Here is a 20,584-nt window from a genome sequence, read left to right as displayed (position 1 = left end):
AAGCATATCTTGGCAGTGTGTCTCGCTAGGTATAACGAGGAGAGAGAGCTACAGTGCTGTCGTCTCACTAGCAACAGCCTACAGACTCTACTGATCAGTACAGAATCACTTGCATATAAAAGGGCCAGGCCCGGCTCAAAGACGTTCTATATTATGTAAGCACACCAAAGCCCCACTGATGACCTCAAATTTCTGTGTGTGATTGACAAAACCTGCAAGACTTGGCAGACACGCACTTCGATCTCGACGTTGCTGGTGGCACGCCCTGACAATGACTTCAAAAACCATCATCGTGACAGGCGCTGGCCGTGGAATTGGCCTGGCCATCTCACAATACCTCCTACAGAAGTCGCACAAGGTGGTGCTTGTTGCCCGCACTGAGAGTGAGCTCGATGCTGTTAAGAAGCAGTACCCGTCGCAAGTAGAGTACATAGCAGCAGACTTAACTGAACTAGAGGTAAGAACTCGGCACAGGAAACGACTTAGAGAAGGGGAATCTATGTATTGACGTTCTACGACAGAATGCTACCAAGATCACAGACCTTGCTGTGAAGTTTGGGGGCCAGATCGATGGGCTCATCGTCAATCATGGAGCACTGGAGCCCATCAAACGGATAGCGGACAGCTCAGTCGACGACTGGAAGAGGCTGTACGACATCAACTTCTTCAGCGCTCTTGCTCTAGTAAGTGTCGCATACTGGTGAGCCTATTGGAACTCCATACTAAGAAGACGTCAGGTACAAGCAGCCATACCTCACCTTCGTCAGACCAAGGGCCGCATCGTCCTGGTCACTTCAGGAGCAGCCTCCAAAGGTTATGCAGCTTGGGGTCCCTACGGATCATCAAAGGCAGCCTTGCATTCCCTCGCCCAACACTTGGCAGTCGAGGAGAAGGATATTGTTACCGTCTCTGGCAATCCAGGCAGGACCGATACGGGAATGCAGAAATTGCTGCGAGAACATGGCAAAGGTCACATGGATGCTGCAGACCACGCCGGTTTTCTCGCTGTATTCGAGGAAGGAAAGCTAAACAAGCCAGAGGGCCCAGGACGAGTCTTTGCGCAGCTCGCGCTGAATGCTACGCCCGACTTGAGCGGTAAATGGTTGCAATGGAATGGCCCAGAGCTGGCGGCGTTCCAGGGGGACTGAGGGGTTCACTGCACACACAGAGTTAGCAAATAGCTTGGGCTACGCGATGCTAGAGAGGTCAAGACGACTGGAAGAGCCTCATTCGAAAGATGAAAAGCAATACATTTTCTTCCACATTATTTGCTTCGGATTTAGCATGGAATGTAAATTCTTAATCATAGGCTCTTGCATGTCGTCGCGTGTCTTTAAGTAGAAAAAAGCTCACCTTGAACATATCCATTACGATGCGGAGAGCAGTCGGTCTATTGCCCATCCCTTCGTAACAGGGTCAGCGCCTCTTCCCAACTCCACGGTCTGCACACGTGTGGGATGGAGTTGTTGTTGCTCAGGAATCAAAAGAAGTGGTCATCATAAGGTGATCAGGATTTGATAGTACATGATCAAACATCATGGCAAATAGGTTTCGAGATTTGGAGAGGGTCGAGGTGGAGGGTGGGATTCCCAAGGACTGAGGGTAGTCGTGACAAACCTGTGATTTCTGGGTCAGCAAGCACGATCTTCCAAGAGAGTAGATGACAAGCAGAGAGCGAGAAATATGTGTAAAAATCAGAAGCGTCCGTTTGGAAAGACAGGTCAATCACCATGGGGTTGTATGCCTGGGGCGACATGAAGCTCATCATGTAGGATAAAGCACAGAAGAAGGGGGGAAGCTGGAACACACATACCTTTTAGTACTTAACGTGAACGTAGTCGGTGGTCATCTGGAAGCAACTTCCAAGCACGGCATAGACGAAACGCCTTCCATCCCTTTGCCACAGCCGAGCATTAGTCTCTCGCGCGAACGAAACCATCGAAGCGTTGGAGTCGTATGCGTGTGTGTCGAGGGGATGAGTGGTAGAAAGAGATTGGAACAGGAAGAAAATTGCATGCAACTTTCTCCAAACGAAAATATTTGGGGGGTGGAACTGTGGCTTGACCTACAAGCTATGGCTGAAAATGGCTAGCGGCGTGAACGATAAGCCGATACCAAGCCACAGGTTTGCAGGCAGCCCCAAAGCTGACTGTTGCTGCCATTCTCTCTGGAACCATAAAACATCGAGTCAAAAGTACTTAAAGGCCCAAGGCCGACCTCAATTCGCGGCAAGGCAGCTCTCCCGCATGTGGCCATCATTCAAAGAAAAGCCCGCCTACCTGTCCTGACGATGCTGCTCCAACTCTGAAGAGCATAATGCGATGACGAGTCTGATCTGATTTCATGACTCTAATTCTTTCTTTCCTTTCTTTCAAAACCCTTTTCCAGCTTGACTTTACCCGGTATCCTTTCGTCAAATCCACTAAGAAGCGTGTACCCTAGCATCGCCTCGGCTGCCTCTATCATCAACCATGTCTGACCACGAATTTGGAGGTAAGTGATAAATTTTGATCTCAACTACTGCTGGTTCTCCAGCGATACTACTGCTGGTGTCTTTTGCATCCATTATTCCATCACTGCTCACTGCAGAGGTGTCACCACTGGCTCCTAATCTGCGAGTATCCTGAAATGATGCAATTGATGCTTTGCTGTGCTGCTGAGACTTATATAGTCAAAGTTGATTATGTACACACTTTCTTTTGATCCTCGTCCTTCAGCCCTTGTTTTCTCCTCAATCCGAAGCCATATACCAGGAGACATTTCTTCCTATGCATCCCAATATCACCCATATCTCCTTTTCCTATAACATGTCTGTCGGTGTGAAACCCCATCGAACACCTGAAGATGCTACTAGTGAATGTATGCTGACTGGGAAAGCAGGAAACGACGACCTGTCACTGCCAAAGGGTGAGTAATTCATCCCGTCCTAAGAAGGGGTCGGTGGTGGGAGTATCGGTGATCCGGACTGAGGATGTCAACTTGGGCCTCATCTGGGCCTCCAGAGTCCTGAATGGGCGGATCGTTCTCGGAAGATTCATCCAACAGCTCTCTAAGTCTCGATGGCGCCCTGTATCCAGAGTAATGCGATGCTGACTTTTCTTCCAGCCACGGTCCAGAAAATCGTGACCGAAATCCTACCACCCGCTAATGGGACGGCCTTCTCGAAAGAGGCTCGTGACCTGCTCATAGAATGCTGCGTCGAGTTTATCACTCTCGTCTCGTCAGAGGCCAACGAGATCTCGGAGAAGGAGGCCAAGAAGACCATTGCATGCGACCATATCACCAAGGCGCTCGAGCAGCTGGGCTTCTCAGACTACGTCCCTGCCGTGCTCGAGGCCGCGTCCGAGCATAAGGAGCAGCAGAAGGTGAGATGCCCCTCCTCCCCGCCTTCGCGGGGTCAATGAAACCCATAGACCATGCGATACGGCAGCAGCTGACAAATGTTATGATAGGGCCGTGAGAAGAAACTCAACAAGTTCGACCAGAGCGGTATGTCGATGGAAGAGTTAGAGCGGTTGCAAGCAGAGCAATTTGCTGCTGCAGCAGCACGTCACAACTAGTCATGGGCCTGTTGCACCGCGAGGGAAAGAAGGAGAAGGAAAGGGACCACCGCCCTATTTCTGTCTTTTTCCCAAGGTCTTTATTCCCAGCAGAATACGGACCCCATTGCGGCCCGAAATCCCGGCATCTTTCCCATCGAGGAAAGGTCATCATATGCTGTAATATCGAGCACCTCAACAGCTTCGCGGCAAGTGCTCAGCTTTTTCTCGAACACAAATGATAATCGCCTCTAGGACCGTCTGCATTTGGAGGGCGTTCAGGGAGTTTGACTGGAACTAGGGCCGTATACAAGGAGAAGTCGGAGGTGGCCCAAGTTTTACGCTATTGGAGGCGGTCGTCTCTAAACTTTTAGACAACAGTCTTGGTCTTTTTAGGGTGGTCTAATAGCAGTTTGATGACGGAAAACACTTTCACTTCGCCGTCTTGCGCCGAGCGCACTATGCACAATCCCAAATACTGACGCCTTACGGTGATGCTGGAAAATGGAGTTGGCAGTCAGGTCGTTTATCATTGCACAGGCCAACGCATGTAAAACTTCGTGTGTTTATTGAAGAAGGCAAAGATGGGAAAGAAAGAAAAGTTCAAGAAAATTAGACGAAAATTAAGAAGAAAAAGAAGAAGAGTGAAAATCTATTTAAAGGGGGGGGGGGCGGGGAAGAGGAAGAAAAGCAGCAGCGTGGAGTAAATCTTGGGAGTCTATTTATATCTAAAACTACTTTTGTCCCCGTAAATGCAAGTCTTCTATGCGTGCCATCGTCAGTCATCAGTCATCAAGACGTCAATAGTATTCCTGCATCTCCTCATCTTGTAGGAGCCAGGCCCGCTCTGGTGACCTAAGTTTAAGCTGACACTCGAACGGCGCGGGATGACTAGCACATCGTCAGCACACATGACACTTGAGAGACGTGGCCACCCGGCAAAGTGGTGAGACTACTAACCCTCCTAGGCCGACAGTCAGCTCGATCTCGGGCTCCATTGCTCTCCCCGTTCTATCCACGACCTTCTCGATCTCAAACACGCTCATCATTGTCGCAACATAGATGTAAACTGTCGCAAGCGCGAGATGATTCCCTGGGCATTTTCGCCGCCCAAACCCGAAATTTCCCGGAGGAGACGGTTCCCCCTTAGCGTATCGATCTGGGTCGAATTTCTCCGGGTCTTGGTATGTGTTGGGGTCGCGCGTCATCGCCTTGGCGTTTGCAAACACCACGCTTCCAGCCGGAATGAACATGCCCTCGTATACATCGTCCTTCAGGCTACAATGTGGGATGACAAGAGGATTCAGAGGGAGGACCCGCATGCACTCGGTCAAGAAGGCGTCTAGGTACTTGAGCGTCGGCCGGTCTTGGAACGTCGGGAGCCGGCCCGTGCCAACAACAGTGTCAATCTCTTCTTGGACGCGCCTCTGGACGTCGGGGAACTTGGTGAGGAACAAAATCGCGCTCAGCACTGTGCCCCATGTGCTGTTCCCGCCCGCGATGAACACAGCTGCCGTCGCCCCCTTCAGATCCTCGATCGTGGCTTCCTGGTGAATGCCGGCCTTCGCATTGCTGACCCAGCGGTCAAAGTGTGTCTTCATGAAGCTTGGTGTTGCAGTGCCTGCTTTGATGTCGCGCATGTTGTTATCCCAGGGGACCTCATGAATCGTCTTGATGGTCTCCCTGCTCTGCCTCGCATGCCTCAGCGCTGGTGACAGGCTCGACGGCAGGAAGTACCGCGCGAGCGGGAAAATATCGACGACCGAGGACCCTGCTATGCCGCCGTTGGTTGTGACATCGTTGGCTGCGCGAGACATGCCAGTGTAAGGCGATGCTTTGGACTTAATCTCCTGGCCGTAGGCGATGCGAAAGATGATACTCGTGGTGAGAAGAAGCGTGACGTCTCGCCAGTCGTTTGGAGTCTTCAGAAGAGATCGTACTGCTTTGTGAGCTTCGTGCATCTGTATCGGCTGGAAAGTCTTGATGGAAGACCGAGTCAAGGTTGTCTGGAAGAGGCGCCGGTGGAGCTTGAAGCGAGGCCCCCAGCGGAGGAAAGTCAAGGTGAGGCCCCAACCCATGCTGAATGGAGATGATAACGATGATGGATGTCAGCATTGTGTCCTCCTTTTTTTCTTCTTGTGCCTGCCCAGCAGCACTTTTCTCTCAAAAGGTAGTGTTGACGTACACTTCGAAGAGCGTGAAGCGAGGCCGGTCAGAATAATTGGACCCTCGCCTGTCGAGGAGGTCTACGGCCGCCTTGTTGCTGTTCAGACATATCATGTGTTGGCCCAGAACCTTGATGTGGATGACATCGGAGTCTAGAAGAAATAAGTTCTCAGCTCGTGACGTCCTGGTAACAATCTGCCATTGACCTTTGAACCAGGCAAACACGTACTGTACTCTTTGCCCCACGTCATGTAGTCCTGCTCGGGGTGTGCGCTGAGCTGCCCGAGGTTGCCCAACAGGAACTTACCAGGGGGCCCTGGGGGAAGCGGGCATGGAGATCGTCTTCGAGAGCCAAGAGAAGTGAGGAGGAACCAGAGGAAGACAGGTATGCAAAACAGTGCCAAGACGGCCACCTTGGGGTTGTCGCCCGTGATGTGGACTTGGCGTAACATTGTCCCTTCCACGATGTTGTTGACAGGGCGAGGAGACGAGAGAATGCCAGCCATGTTGCCAGATTTATGGGCATTTTGAACTCCATCAACAAGAAGAAAATGTCTTGGAATACACTCACACTGATTCATGTGATCAGATGGTCAACGTGCTGACCTTACTCGCGGGGACCAAATACCAAGTAATATGATGCAGCTTAAGAGGGTGACTTGACAGCTCACAAGCGGGACAAAAGGACTCTCGGCGGTCCTTGATCCATCAGCGGCGTACGACTCGATAGGCGCCGTCAAATACCTGGAACCCAGCGCCCGACCGCAAGAGGAGGGTCACAGGAGGGAGGAGTGGAGAGTGTTTCCGAAGGGGCCGTGACGAAATCATCTTGCGGTCAGCCTTCCGAGGCTCAACGCTCGTTGGACCGTCGACAATGCTCGTGCCAACATGATCGTCAGCTAGGCTTGCAACTATTGCCAGCATGCCAGATCGGAGGAGGGTCTAGTGTACGGAGGGGCGTCCAAACGTCCCTTTGGCTGGAGTCGCCGATGGGGAAATCCACACTATGCTTTTCTCACTTGCAGAAACGGCATAATATCCCAGGTGGCAGACCCAGACCAGGGCGACCCGTGAATGCGGGTTCTGCAGCCCGATCTGCGACCTCAAAATAGCAGGAAGGGGACGAATAGCAATTCCGTATCCCGAATTAGGAAAGGAAAGAAAGAAAAAGCAAATAAAGCCGACCGTCCTCGGGTTCTGCCCAAGACTTGCACTGCATTGGGCTGCAAGGTATTGGATTGCGTGAGTGCCCCTCGTGGTTGACATGACACGCCGCTAACGCGTTTGCTGATGCACTGCACCCTGCAGGGACGCCTAATGCCTGTATGTGTGTGTGTGTGTGTGTGTCTGTGTGTCTGTGTGTGTGTGTTGGCCGATTAGTGATGACCACCACGTCTGAGCCGTACCGAGGGCCGTAGGGGATTGAGTCGGGAGAAGGTCTGTGAGAAGTTCTAGCGGCTTGTCAAGGCGCGGCACAATAGCTGGAAGAGCGTGCCGTGCTTGCGGACGAACAAAACAGGCAAAACTCATACCGCAAACCCGGATTGCGCCTTGGGGCGTTTGGCCCTAGAGGCGACATTAGTGGACAAGCTATAGATGTGGTGAGGGCAGGAGATGAGAGTCATGTCCACCACCCATTACGACTCTTCTGTGTGAAACTGGTGGGCAAAAAAGGGTCCGGCCTCCCCTCCCCGAGAGGGTCCTTTCCGTGCACCCCATGAAAGGTCCGAGACCAATTTGAAGGTTGAGAATTGATTCGAGCAGAGAGCGCCCGAAAAATCGTCGTATCCGCCGCAGGGAGTCATCATGTCAGTGCCATGTCGCAAGTCGCCCCAGGGCCAATCCCTCGGAGGACTGGTCAAGAACGAGGGCGGTGTCCACCCACGGACACCTCCTAGTAACGGCCGTCACCCCTTCTCGGACGTCAGGACCAGAGTCGCCACCTGCTTTGCGACTCGCCAGAAGAATCGGAGAGACCGTGACTGCATGTCGTCAGGGATGCGGTGAGCTTTCGATCTCAGGTGATCTTGGGGGTTGCTTGGGTGAAGGGAGAGCGTGAGAGGGGTAGCTTCTCGATGGGGCTGCAGCGGTGGCAACGGAATGCAAGACAGTTGGTATGCAACCGTAGGCAAGGGAAGCCGACCAACGATCTGCTGGAGGAAGGCAAAGGTGGTAAGGATACAAGAGGAGGCAAAAAAAAACAGGAGAGGACCACCTTCAAGTCTGATTGGATTTTTTTCTCTGAAGGACAAAGAAGGACTGGAAAAACAGCTTCGATTCTCGGAAAAGGGGAGGAGGATTTATCTGTACTTCAATGGCGCGATGGTGTGCTCTTTTTCTCGAGGGGTCAACTGCTAGGTGGATATTCTGGGTGTCAACGGCAGGCAGCTACGGCAGCTACAGCAGTGTATTGAGAAGGTGCCCGCCGAGAAGTTATCCCTGCCAGAGATACAGTAGACATCTTATTACTGGTAGGTGTGGTACAGTACATTTACTCCTTGATGGCCAGGCAGGCCTCCCACTTCTGGGCTAATTTGTTCTCGTGGCCAGAAATAAGAAAAGGTGGTTGCACGCAACGTATCAATATACCCGTCATGTATGACAACATGGCTAGGTGCAGTGAATGGTGCAGATCACCACCTTCGACTTACCCCTCCTCATTGCTTTATCAAAATATATAAAGCAGAGCCCAACATGCTTCTGTGGAAGCAATTCATGTTCTTGTATTGCCTGTTTGAGGTCGAGAAAGGTGAGGGTGGCACACCGGTGTGCACACACAGCCAGGGGGCACGAAGAGTACCTCCAGCAAGAGGTGTGTGTACTGCATGTATGTAGTATTGAACTAGATAAGATAGCTCCTCATACTTCCGTGAGGCGGGGGAATTCTCGACCACGTTTGGCAAAAGCAATTGCACCTCCTTAGCACTCATAGCTGGTTGGCCAGCCGGTCGGAATTCGGTGTAGACAGACATGTAGATATGATTGATTATCCCTTTTGTTGCCATTGATGCCCAATCCAACTCCCTTATACACCATGGACTGCCTCTACTCCTTCCCAGAAACGACCCAGCTCCGACATTGTTGATTCCTACTGAGAAAATAACATGTCCTAACCCTGCCTGCGCTGTGCCTTCAACAGAGCTTACTGACTGGCCTAGGTGCCTCCACCACTGGGGCAGCACAGGCCCTGGAAGCCCTTGCAGCACGACCTCCTCCAAAGATCGATCTGATCGAAGAAAGGGCCCCCAGGGCCTCCGTACCCCGCCTGACACAGGCTGACAGCCCCCAAGCCCACACCAACAAGTCCAAGATCCCAGCACAGAATCCTTGGACTCGGCCCACTTTCAACAAAGTGGGAACTCTTTTGCCACGGGCACCACACGAGCTCCTCTGCAGCTTTTTTTCTGCCTGCCGACGGCCCAAACATCATCGCGTGCGCGAGTCTTGTTGCCGGCCTTCATCGCGAAAAGAACTCCCCTAATCGCCTTTCGAGATGGACGACGCCAGCCCTCCACCTTCGGTCCAGACGGGAGGCTTCAATACAGGCCTCGTCCCTGGTGTCGGAGTGGGACCGCCTCAGCAGTCTCTCCATCCTCAGCCACCGAGTGTTGATCGCCAATCGCCCTCTCCCAATGATTCGTCTCCTTCTCAACAGCAACAACAGCAGCTGTTGCTGCAGTCTCTGCAGACGCCGCAGCAGGCATCTCAGCAGGGATCTCAGCAGCAGCAGCAGCAGCAGCAGCAGCAGCAGCAAGAGTCTGGCTCTGCCATCAAACGTCGTGCTCCCATAGCATGTCGTCGGTACGCTCGCCCTGTCCCTTGCTTCGCCTTGCGCAGTCTGTTCGGTCTCTACTGCTGCCGTCGTTCATCCGCGCTGACCTGACTTATCTGTGATTTTAGGTGCCGTCGCATGAGAAGCAAATGTGTACACGACAAGGCGAAGCCACCATGCAATGCATGTGCCGAGGCCGGTCTTGGTGCAGATGCTTGGTATATTGATTCCTAGCCCACGAACGTGATGCTCGATTAAGTAAATAATATGCAAGGTACTGACTTGTTCCAAGCATCTTCCCCGTCCGCGGCCAACCCGATAATGACCGCGAATATCGCCACCCACGCATGAGGGCCGACAAGGCCCACAAACGGGACTCTGCGAAGATGCGCCGTGATATACTCGACGCACCCGTCATACCTGCACCTCCCGTCCCGCCCAAAAACGTCAAGGGCGTTGACCAATGGGACTATCTACCACCGCTCGCGGACACAATCGAAGCCGTGAACCAGTTCACTCGGAACTACTTCCAACTCGGCTTCATCCCCAAGCAGGCCTTTGTCGATCGTCTGAGAACCGACCATCGCTCACTCAGCGTCTTCCTGCTGCTCGGCATCCTGAGCATATCAGCCCGGTTCACACCAGCACTGGTCGAGCGTCATGGCGACGGTATGAAGGCTGCCGAGACGTTCATGGATCGCGCCTCGGCTGTGGCTTTGTCCGAGCTTTACCAGACTCCAAGCCTGGAGAGATGCCAGGCCTTCTACCTGCTCAGCATTGCCCAGCAGGGCAGCGGATACAATCAGAGAAGCTATATGAACATGGGTATCGCCATGCGGATGGCCGCTCTGTTGCGTCTTCACCGGGAGGAGACGTACACCCTCAAGAACCCTTCTAAGGAGATGGTCATCGCCTCGGAGTCCGCTCGCCGGACGCTGTGGATGCTGCACAGCCAGGACAACCTTCACTCCGGCCCCGAGTCCCCTATCTCCCTCGCCGCCAGCGACATCACTGCCCTGCTTCCCTGCAGCGAGGAAGACTTCGCCAGAGGCCAGGAGCCCGCATCACGGGCAGCTCTTGAGGACACGCCTCCTGCGATCGAGAACCCACAACTGATCTCCGACCCCAGGCGGTCTCTTTTTGCAACGCTGATCCAGACGCATTACTTTTGGGGTAGGGTGTCTCGTCGAGCCGTAAAGTATGACCGGAGTTCACGGCCCTGGGAGGACACGAGCCAGTATCATGAGCTTGTCCAGAGGCTGCACGACTGGGAGTCCAGCCTGCCGCACGACCACGTGTGGAGCCCACTGCTGTTGAAGGGGTACAAGGCGAGCGGCCAGGACCTTGCCTACCTCAGCATCACCAACTCCACGCGACTCTGCAACATCGTGCTGCGCAAGGCTTATCTGAGTGAGATGATTAACTCTGAGCAGGCAGAGCCCGAACTGCAGACCTTCTGGTCAAACATGTCAATGGAGCTTTTCACGAACGTCAAGCTCCTACACGAACAGATCGAGACGCAGTTCATGGAGAGAGCCCATGATGACACAATGGGTGCCCAGATGGCTGTAAGCAGGTTCCTGTGCCGGTAGCTTCCTCTTCGCCCGTGCGGATGAGACTGACCATCTTCCAGTTATTCTGTGTCTTTAGTTGCGGTCATATGGCCACCTATCTCTGCAAATATCCTAATAGTACGTGGTCACCAAGCGAGAACACACGAGAGAGATCGAGAAGCGAAGGCCTGCAAAATGCTAATATGTCCCCAAAGTTTGCCCAGACCTCTCACTCAGAGCTGACGGGCCGATCATGCTCCAGCGGGCTATGAGCATCCTCAGCGAGGCAGGCCAGGTCTGGCCGCTGGCAGGGCGATGGCTCGAGATACTGGAGAAGTTTGCGCGTGATAATAAGGGCCTTGTCGCAGGTATTGAAGGGAGCATGGCAGATGGCGTACGTATCTTATTCAGGTACTCACATTGTGAACTAAAAAGAGGCTGACAGTCCTGCAGCGCGACCCCGTTCCCGAGGCTTTGCAGACTGCCCTTTCTTCCCCTACTACTAAGCATGGACAGGTGGCAAGCCAGGCTGGCAAGGCCGACGAGAACCAGCACCGCAACGGCGAACAATCGGCACAGACTATTCTGCCAGCTCCGTCCACACTGCCGACGCCTATGATGTACATTGACCCGAACATGCGGGCGCAAAACCAGCTGCAACAGGCACAGATGCAGGCACAACAAGCACAAGCCATGGGTGGTGTGCACCACCACCACCAGCAGCAGCAGCAGCTTGCGGCACGCCAGACGACTGACGGCCTCGGCCTGCTTCTGGAGGCCTTTGACACGCACCAGGGAGCAGCTGCGGCGGCACAGGCAGAACAAGCTTACGATCCGAATGTCGTGGTGAGCCAGACTGGTTACTACGGTCAACCAGGCGCTGCTGCCATGCCGGGCAATGACGGGTACGAGCATGAACTGCAGTTTTACATTGACGGACCAACAAATGTCCACGGGTGGGCGGCAGGCGGACCAGGTGTATACGGGTACTGATTCAAGTTTCTCTCTGTCGGACTGATTTTGGTGGGCGCTGTTCTGTCTTGCGGGCTCTACTGATATACATTTATGCGCTCTCCACCCTGGCTGGCATTTGACTTTTTGGGCGGATCGGTAGCTGGGTGATGGCGGAACGAAATAGGGCAATCGGCGTTAGGTTCTATTGCGGCACACAATCAGAGAAAGATAACGTAGTGATCGAGAGAATAATGAAAGCTTGTCAACTTCCTTACAGCAGATGGTCTCCTGATTGGTACCGGCTTCCTGCTAAACAGATTTCATGTTGAGTCGGGATGAGCTGCGATGTGTCTATCTACCTATGCCATCCGGCCCGGCACTGAAGGAACCGGCCATCTTTTGATGAGCGAAGAGCGGGTCAGCGGGGCAACCGCGGCTACAATCGGTTTTTTTTTTTGGTTTTGTTTTGGCAAAGATTCTCGCGGGTTCATGGTGAAAGATTGTAGAATCGGAGTCAAGAAGTATTGCCTTGCTTGGGTCTGAAAGGCTTGGTGCCCCATCAGTTCGCCCAGCCCTATTTCCGTAATGATTTTGGATCATTGTGAGCCCTGCAAGACCATGATGATTCGCCCTCCCCTAGCCGAAGTCTCAAAGTCAGCTCCGAGGACGGCCAACCTCTTTCTTCTGGAAACTAATACCCCTCCTCTTTCTGGAGGCCATATTATGTACAATTGACTTGGGCTTGCGCATATGCGCATGCTATTATTGGTGTGCTGTTGTGTCGCAGTTGGGCAGAATTCACATGCCAGCTTACCCACAGCGATACCACGTTAATGTAGTAGTATTGAGTGAATAGAAAGTTGCAGTACTAGGCACTCACGGTACTGTAGGTAGCTAGCTCCCTGCTGTTGGAGAAGAGCTAGTACAAGAGGGGACCCCTGCATTACCCCAGAATACCAGACGGGAATGGGGGCAATCTTGCTTGAAAAAAAGAAGGAAAAAAAGAAGAAAAAAGAAAAGGCAAAGATGGTGACTCAATCAATTCATGGATGATGACTCTTTTGGTTGGTCTCTCAGATTTCCCTCTTCCCAAGTATTTAATTCATATTCCCTCTTTGTCTGTACCTCCTTGTTGCTGGCAAGCTCAAGCTCCAACCTCACATGTTCATTCCTGAACAAAGGAAATTGATGACTCTTTACTGGTAGACCCTAGTCTGCTCCTGCCCCTCCTCAAGAAAAGGCTGACATCAGAAACGAGAGAAAAATTGCCCCTCCCCCTCGCGCCCAAAACCCGCCGAGCTCGCAACACAAACAAAGAATCACCTTCCGCACTCGGCAACAACCTTCACGATGCCCATGTAAGCTCACGCGCCCACCCTTACTCAAAATGCTATCAATTGCATCACCTATGCAGCGCAGTCAGTCAGTCAACCAGTCAGCTACTAATCTGGTTGTCACTTCCGCTTCAACATTGCAGGCTCAAGGATCCCTCCAAGAAATATAGGTCCTTTCCGCCTATCAACCTGCCCAACCGGCAATGGCCCTCCAAGGTCATCGACAAGGCCCCAAGATGGCTGGCAACAGATCTCAGAGATGGCAACCAGAGTCTGGTCGATCCAATGGTGCGTTCTGTTCTACCACCCTCCTTCGCTAATTCAGGCTGCTGTGGTCTGGATTTGATGAACAATTCTCCCCTGACCTTGTTCTCCTCCTCTAGAACGGTGATGAGAAGTGGACCTACTTCAAGATGCTCTGCGACCTGGGCTACAAGGAGATCGAGGTCTCCTTCCCTTCTGCCTCCCAGACCGACTTCGACTTCACCCGCCGTCTGATCGACACTCCAGGCGCCGTCCCCGACGACGTCTACCTGCAGGTTCTCTCCCCCTGCCGCGAGGACCTCATCCGCAGAACTGTCGAGTCCCTGAAAGGCGCCAAGAAGGCTATCGTACACATCTACCTCGCCACCAGCGAGTGCTTCCGGCGCATAGTCTTCGGCTTCACACAGGAGGAGAGTCTGGAGCTGGCAAAGAAGTGCGCGCGCCTGGTCCGTCAGCTGACCAAGGACGACCCCGCCCAGCAGGGCACCGAATGGGCCTTTGAATTCAGCCCCGAAACCTTCTCTGACACGGGACTGGACTTTGCCGTCCAGATCTGCGAGGCCGTCAAGGCCGAGTGGGAGCCCACCGAGAAGAACCCCATCATCTTCAACCTGCCCGCCACCGTCGAGATGTCCACGCCCAACGTCTACGCCGACCAGATTGAGTACTTTTGCACCCACATCACCGAGCGTGAGAAGGTCTGCGTGTCCCTGCACCCGCACAACGACCGAGGCTGTGCGGTCGCCGCGGCGGAGCTGGCGCAGATGGCTGGTGCCGACCGCGTCGAGGGCTGTCTGTTTGGGAACGGCGAGCGCACCGGCAATGTCGACCTGGTCACGCTGGCGCTGAACCTCTATACCCAGGGCATCAGCCCCAAGGTCGACTTCTCGAACCTGCAGGGGGTCATCCACACGGTCGAGGTCTGCAACAAGATCCCGGTCCACCCTCGTGCGCCATACGGCGGCTCCCTGGTCGTCTGCGCCTTCAGCGGCTCTCATCAGGATGCCATCAAGAAGGGATTCCTGGCGCGGGACCAGTCTGGCGCCGAGTACGACGACTACTGGCAGATCCCCTATTTGCCCCTGGACCCCAAGGACATCGGCAGAGACTACCAGGCCGTCATCCGCGTCAACTCGCAGAGTGGCAAGGGGGGCGCCGCCTGGATCATTCAACAACATCTGCACCTCGACCTACCTCGTGGCCTGCAGGTGGACTTCAGCCGGGTCGTGCAGAAGGTCGCCGACGAGCGCAGCCGCGAGCTGCTACCCGTCGAGATCACAGAGCTATTCGAGAAGACGTACTTTTTGCGCGATAACCCGCGCTTCACCATCGTGGACTACACCATCTCGCCGGACCGGTCGCGAAGCCCCGCGCCACCCGAGCCGGGCAAGACGCAGGACACCAAGAACCTCCAGCGGGTGTTCGAGGGCGTCATCTCGGTTGAGGGACGCGAGTACCAGCTCAAGGGCCGCGGCAATGGCCCCCTGTCGAGCTTGTCGGATGCCCTGCGCCAGATTGGTGTCGACGTCGATGTCAACGACTACAAGGAGCACGCTGTCGGCAAGGGCCGTGACGTTAAGGCCGCCACGTACATCGAGTGCACCACTGCAGGCTCCAGCCAGAGGTTCTGGGGCGTGGGTATCCACGAGGATGTTGTTCAGAGCTCCCTAGTCGCGCTGCTGAGCGCCGCCAGCAATGTAAACGCCCTTCCCGGCTCATTTCCCTTCTCTACATTCAATCCATATCGTTTGAATGAATGCTGATACTATCTGCTCTATAGTTTGTCGTCTCTCAGCCCAAGAGCCCCATCCTGAACAAGCTGGCGTCAGCGAATGGCAGCACCGCCTCGAATGCCAACCCTGAGTCCGATATCATCAATCGCCTGGAGACCGCAGCTGACGAGATGTAACTTCAGGGGAAGAAGGTGTTGTTTGATATGATGGGTTTCTTGCAGACATATTCCTACCGGGCTCACGATTCATGTCTTGTAACTCACATTTGTCCTTTGGTTTCTGTCCGTTAGCAAAAACCCAAATACGTCGGTCTGTCGGAAAAGTGGCGAGGTTTAAGGATGGTGGGGGGGTTAAAAAAGTGATTGCGGTTTGACTTTCCTACCCTCATTCGCCCCCTCTGTATTAACGAAATACTAGGGGAATAAAGTCTCCAGGAGCAAATTTGAGAGAAAGCCTTGTCGCGATGGCACGGTGTGCAGCGGGGGGAAAAAAAAAGAAAAAGGAGAGGAAAGCAGAGAGAGAAAAAGGAAGTAAAAAAGCAAAATAAGACCAAAATGGCATCCATTGAAGAAGACTATACTTTTCTAGTCCTGACCAAAGTGACCAACCCCAGCAGCAGATTTCTTTGTTTGTCTTGCTGTTTGAACCTATTTCTCGCTCAACCCTCTCTTAACCGTTATGTACTCGGATGAAGCCTCTTGCTCTCTCCCCTCATACCATCTCGACTTACGGTGCAGACTCGACCTGACATCCGACTGATCACGTTTCCTAATATGTCACTGCCTTGTCCACACCAAAGCAGATCTTCTACAGGACGGTCCTCATCCCCCCCCCCCCCCCGGGGGCTTCACATGATATACACCACTCCTCTCCTCCTCTAGAGCATCACTCATCATCCACCCATCCCAATCCGACGAACCCCAGGCAATCAAGCACTTTATGCACACGCAGTCTCCCCACTCATCCATCCATCTGTCAAGTTGGTCCCCCCCCCCCCTCAAAACCCTTTCCCAGGCACCAGACCCAACATCTCACTTCCACAGACAGATACTCATAAGCCGGGTCCGCATCGTACCACAAACTTACAATATCGTGCCACCATCGGAAAATACCCAAGTCCTCCCGCAATACACCAATCCTTCCGGGGTCCCTCATCAAACGAAAGATGTTGTCTTCGAAACAAATCATGCCAAAATGGCACGAGCTTACCCCGGCTGTAGGTGAGCGTCTGGGGAAGCAGAAACAAGACCCTGGTGGAAAAGAGGCTCGGGCATCTTCCAACGACTTTGCCCCTGTCCCAATGAGCAGCATCATCGGGCAACCAGACAAATTCTCTATACCTCGAGTGAAAGATACAAAATATTGTAGAGTATCATATTGTGAACAAATCAATGCTAATCATTTTATACACGGGTGACTATTGTACACCCCATGGGAAAGATACAGGGAAAGCATCGTGTGGACTATGTACAGTTCGGATATCAAAATCTCTCTCTCTCTCTCTCCCTCTCCCATCTTCCTTTCTTTCCTCCCAGAAAGTCAAGTCTTTCATCTAAGAGTCCACCTCTCCAACTCCGAATTAAATGCAACAACGATGCAGTTTGGGATATCATGTGTAGGGAAAATATCTTCCACCTCTTGGATATTGCCGTCCTCTCCACTGGCTCCTTCTACTTCTTTCTTCTCCCTCACCGCGCGACAGCCAAGTCTCCGTAGTAAGGCATGTGGGTGTAGTAAAACAAAGTGCAGTTATGAACAGAGAGAATGTATAAACGCTTGCATATGGGTGGCAGAAAAATAAGAGTAAAGCAGTACAAAAAAGTAGAGTTAAAATCACCAGATCAAGATTAAATCTTGGCTCTGGATCGCCCACCAGTAATGATGTGTCGAAGATTAAAAAAGAAAAGTCCACCTCCTCGAAAAGGAGAAGAGAAAGTAAAGAAGATTGCCCCTGCCAGCTCGTCGTGGTCTCGTGATTTGACGCCGTGGTATCTCGTGAGTTCGCTGCTTCTGGAAACAAAGAAGGCATCGTGGCCTCCTCTCCCATCTACCAGGTGAAGCTCTCCTCGAAGAAGTCCACCACAGTGCCCTCGTCCTGCACCTGCCTCACACCTGACCTGACATCGTCGGCTAGCGCGCCCGGCCCGCACACAGTGACCGCCATGGCGCCCATCTGCGCGTGAACCTCCTTACGGATCAGCAGTGGAATGTTGGGCCGCCCGGGGAACATCTGCACGGTCGTGCTGGCAGAGACAATCTCCTTGCTGTTCTTGGGTCTGGTGATGAAGAGCTTGATGGTCAGGATCTTCTTACGGTTCGGCATCCGCAGCACCTCGTCCATCCACGGCCGGATCCACTCGAGCGCCTCGTAGTCACGGACGATCCAGATGAGGGTGATGCGGCGAGTGGCGACGCTGCCCTCGTTGTAGCCCTCGATCAACGGCTTCAGGTAGCTGAGCTGATGGGTGATGCCGGTGGCGCCCGCAACAAGGACGGCGTGGCCGTAGCTGTCGAGCTCGTGGTGGCCGCCATAAGGCCCCTCCATAGCGGCACGAGTCCTGATGGCACCGTTGGGCGCTTCGCTGGCCCTGTTGTAGAGGTCTCGGGTGAAACCTGTCTGGGCGCCGATGACAAAGGAGACGGAGGTTGTTGTCTTCTTCTTAAGGATCATAAGCTCCTTCTCGTCCGTCGGCAGCTCCTCGGAGTGGTGATCGACCCAGGCAATCGAGAATGGGTGGTTCTCCCAAGGCTTGATGCCAGCAAATCGGATGTAGGCGTGGGAGCCGGCCTTGATGTCGACGTGACGGGGCAGGTGCATGGTCACGCGAGAGCACTCGCCGGGCATCGCCTCCACGATGGCCTCGGTAAAGCCACGGTGCGACCAGTTGCAGTAGGTCAGACGGACCATGCGGGCGGTGCGGTCGAACATCCAGATAATGAACATGGCCATGAACCAGGTCTGCTGGGGGAGACCAGTGGGGATCTCGCTGGGGGTGAAGCAGTGGATGAGGGAGGCGACGAGGGTGATGAAGGCCAGGATAATGTGGGTGGTGAGGAAGGTCTCGTAGAAAGCGTGGCGGATCGGCGAGAGAGACAGGATGAGGATGAGGAACATGGCCCAAGTGCCGGCGGTTCCCGATGCGATGAAGGGGTCATGGAAGACCCGGTCCATCAGCCCAGCCCATCCCGTGGCCGTCAGCTGCACGATCGACCAGGCCAGAAGGTGGATGAGGATCTCGACCACCGCCAGCCTGCCAAGCCACCTGTGGAAGAGGTTGTAGGTATCGAAGCTGATCTTGAGCCACGAGATCAGCGGGTTGTTGCGGCCCGCAAAGAGGAACAGCGGGAGCATATTGACCGCGCCCAACGTCCCAGAGCGACCTCGGATCTCTGCGCACAGCGAGTACTTGTTGGGGTTCCACCAATCCACGTAGCAGAGATAGACGAGGTTGCTGATGCTGTAGAGGGCGAGCTGGATGAAGTGCATCCTCGAGGGCAATGTGCCCATGTTCATGGCGGAGGAGAGTCTGATCTCGCGGTTGTGCCGCTTATTCCAGAGCGGGGCATACCAGAAGTCCTGTTTGAAGGACGGCATCCAGTGTGCCTGTGCGTACTTCCAGTAGGTCTGCTTCTCTCCGTCGACGGACATGGCCGAGACCTGTCGGATGTGGGCCCAAGCGATCTGGTATATCCTGACCAACAGGATGATGAAGCCAAAGCCGCCCAGCGTCCACCACAGGCCCTGCTTAAAGATCATGTTGTTTGTCTGGGCAACGCCGTTCAGGCCATGATCGTAAGGGGCGATGGTCTCCTCTGCTGCAGAAATAGAGGAGGTTGCCGAAGCGACAACATCTGTAGCTCGGCGAAGTAGGGTAGGGGTGGACTCTACCGCGAAGGCGAGCCGGCGCCGGTGGAAATCCATGTTGTGTACTTGAGAAAGGAAGGTTCGGGAAGAGACAAAAGCTGGTGAAGAAGGATCTGTTGATCGATCGGGTCTGGTAGTCTTGAAACTAAGCAGATCGAGCTTCGACAGGTCGAAGCCAGGCCAAGGCGAGATGCTCAGGACCTATATTCCAGATCCTACCTGTCCCCTGAACCCCAGAGTCGAGAGTGGTTATTGTCGTCTGGTAGATTGTATTCTTGTCAACAATTGCATTCTGTTTGCGAACGAAGAGGACCACAATGTCGTTGCTAGCTGTCTTTGTGCGTTTGTTTGTGACAAGGCCTTTTGTCAGTGTAAATGATGAGAATAGCGGCTGATCCGTGCCAGCGGATAAGGATGCTCAATATCGTTTTGGTAAGATGGAAAAATTGGTAGTGATGGTAGGGACCGTGGTGGCTCGATCAACAAGTCGTTTGGGGTATCAGAAAATGGTTTGGTATTGTTGCTGCGGCTGCTGCTGCTGCTGCTGCTTCTGCTGTATGTCTCGGGGACCAAGGTGTTGCAAGATGGTACAAGACAATGAATGTAACTGTCATAAACGACGTGATACACAGGTTGAATGCAGCAGCGTGAAGCTTGCCAGGTCGGAGCTGTGGAGACTGAAAGATGTTTGTTGACTGTGGTGAAGTGAACTGTTCTGACTGATCGCCTTGATTGTCTTCCGGCCCTTGGCTCCTCCTACCAGCTGGAGGGATAGTCCTTTGACAAGATCGGTCTTCGAAATGTGGGAAGAAAAGAAGGAGAAGGAAAATAAAAAGTGGCCTTGGGAGATGATGTTTGCGGTTCCCTGTTCACGCGTGGGAAAGCTCAGGCCAAAGTGGAGGAGAAAAGTTGAGAATGGAAGAAGGTAGAGATCACCAAATGGATCTATCTGCCTTTGGATGTACTGTCAAAACCGGTCTGCCACCAAAAATGTACCGAGCAAGAAGGAGGAGGGAACCGAGGCGAAGGGGAACGACGATCGTCGAGGCTTAATTAAGAGAAGGTGGTGGGAGGCGACAGCATGGCGAGGCAGGGGACGCGAACGACAAGGAGGAGGAGTGGGGCTCTTGGGTGGGCAGATTCTGGCTCGGTCTCTGCCGAGATATGAACGAGAAATGGGACAACCCAAGCCTCGCCGAGAGTGGACTGCGAGAAACGACAGGCAGGGGGAAGACGAGAAGGAGGAAGTGGGATAAGTGCCATAGTACGAGGTAGGCACGAAAACATTTGATAGATAACCAGGTTTAGTCCCGTCATCGAAGGGAGGGAGCACCCTGAGCAGTAGGCCCCCCACTTCCTGCCCTTGTCGTCCCCTTGTCTCTCTCTCTCTTTGATAGTCAAGGG

At 53.6% G+C, this 20,584-nt stretch overlaps 7 protein-coding genes across 7 annotated transcripts; 5 read left to right on the top strand and 2 right to left on the bottom strand.

The window, feature by feature from the left end:
- Positions 1–271: 271 nt before the first annotated feature.
- Positions 272–1,148, top strand: M406DRAFT_251328 (NAD(P)-binding protein; the record flags this gene model as incomplete). Its single annotated transcript, XM_040916758.1, has 3 exons — positions 272–457; positions 534–683; positions 738–1,148. 3 exons carry the CDS (start codon positions 272–274, stop codon positions 1,146–1,148), a joined length of 747 nt encoding a protein of 248 aa, XP_040779771.1.
- Positions 1,149–2,471: 1,323 nt separating this feature from the next.
- Positions 2,472–3,560, top strand: M406DRAFT_71784 (uncharacterized protein; the record flags this gene model as incomplete). Its single annotated transcript, XM_040925496.1, has 4 exons — positions 2,472–2,493; positions 2,881–2,907; positions 3,106–3,365; positions 3,453–3,560. The coding sequence occupies 4 exons, from the start codon at positions 2,472–2,474 to the stop codon at positions 3,558–3,560; spliced, it is 417 nt and encodes a 138-aa protein (XP_040779770.1).
- A 679-nt stretch (positions 3,561–4,239) lies between these two features.
- Positions 4,240–6,115, bottom strand: M406DRAFT_273302 (putative cytochrome P450 oxidoreductase). Its single transcript, XM_040918181.1, has 4 exons — positions 5,935–6,115; positions 5,725–5,857; positions 4,500–5,618; positions 4,240–4,430 (listed from the first exon to the last, which is right to left on the bottom strand). Exons 1-4 carry the CDS (start codon positions 5,954–5,956, stop codon positions 4,340–4,342), a joined length of 1,365 nt encoding a protein of 454 aa, XP_040779769.1. The 5' UTR covers positions 5,957–6,115; the 3' UTR covers positions 4,240–4,339.
- A 953-nt stretch (positions 6,116–7,068) lies between these two features.
- M406DRAFT_355028 (uncharacterized protein) lies at positions 7,069–7,933 on the top strand. Its single transcript, XM_040923060.1, has one exon. It carries the CDS (start codon positions 7,512–7,514, stop codon positions 7,710–7,712), a length of 201 nt encoding a protein of 66 aa, XP_040779768.1. The 5' UTR covers positions 7,069–7,511; the 3' UTR covers positions 7,713–7,933.
- Positions 7,934–9,615: 1,682 nt separating this feature from the next.
- On the top strand, positions 9,616–12,257 carry M406DRAFT_344809 (uncharacterized protein; the record flags this gene model as incomplete). The annotated part of the gene is made up of 5 exons (XM_040922014.1): positions 9,616–9,695; positions 9,770–11,045; positions 11,111–11,168; positions 11,246–11,424; positions 11,484–12,257. The coding sequence occupies 5 exons, from the start codon at positions 9,616–9,618 to the stop codon at positions 12,021–12,023; spliced, it is 2,133 nt and encodes a 710-aa protein (XP_040779767.1). The 3' UTR covers positions 12,024–12,257.
- Positions 12,258–13,105: 848 nt separating this feature from the next.
- Positions 13,106–15,882, top strand: M406DRAFT_273301 (2-isopropylmalate synthase). The gene is made up of 4 exons (XM_040918180.1): positions 13,106–13,342; positions 13,462–13,606; positions 13,702–15,279; positions 15,363–15,882. Exons 1-4 carry the CDS (start codon positions 13,335–13,337, stop codon positions 15,489–15,491), a joined length of 1,860 nt encoding a protein of 619 aa, XP_040779766.1. The 5' UTR covers positions 13,106–13,334; the 3' UTR covers positions 15,492–15,882.
- Positions 15,883–17,362: 1,480 nt separating this feature from the next.
- Positions 17,363–19,237, bottom strand: M406DRAFT_250312 (uncharacterized protein; the record flags this gene model as incomplete). The annotated part of the gene is made up of 1 exon (XM_040916688.1): positions 17,363–19,237. The coding sequence occupies one exon, from the start codon at positions 19,235–19,237 to the stop codon at positions 17,363–17,365; it is 1,875 nt and encodes a 624-aa protein (XP_040779765.1).
- Positions 19,238–20,584: the final 1,347 nt, after the last annotated feature.

This window comes from Cryphonectria parasitica (assembly GCF_011745365.1).
Source record: "Cryphonectria parasitica EP155 unplaced genomic scaffold M406scaffold_2, whole genome shotgun sequence".
NCBI classification, from domain to species: Eukaryota; Fungi; Ascomycota; class Sordariomycetes; order Diaporthales; family Cryphonectriaceae; genus Cryphonectria; species Cryphonectria parasitica.
The sequence above is the reverse complement of the archived record's forward strand: the minus strand, read 5'-3'. Positions and strand labels throughout refer to the sequence as shown.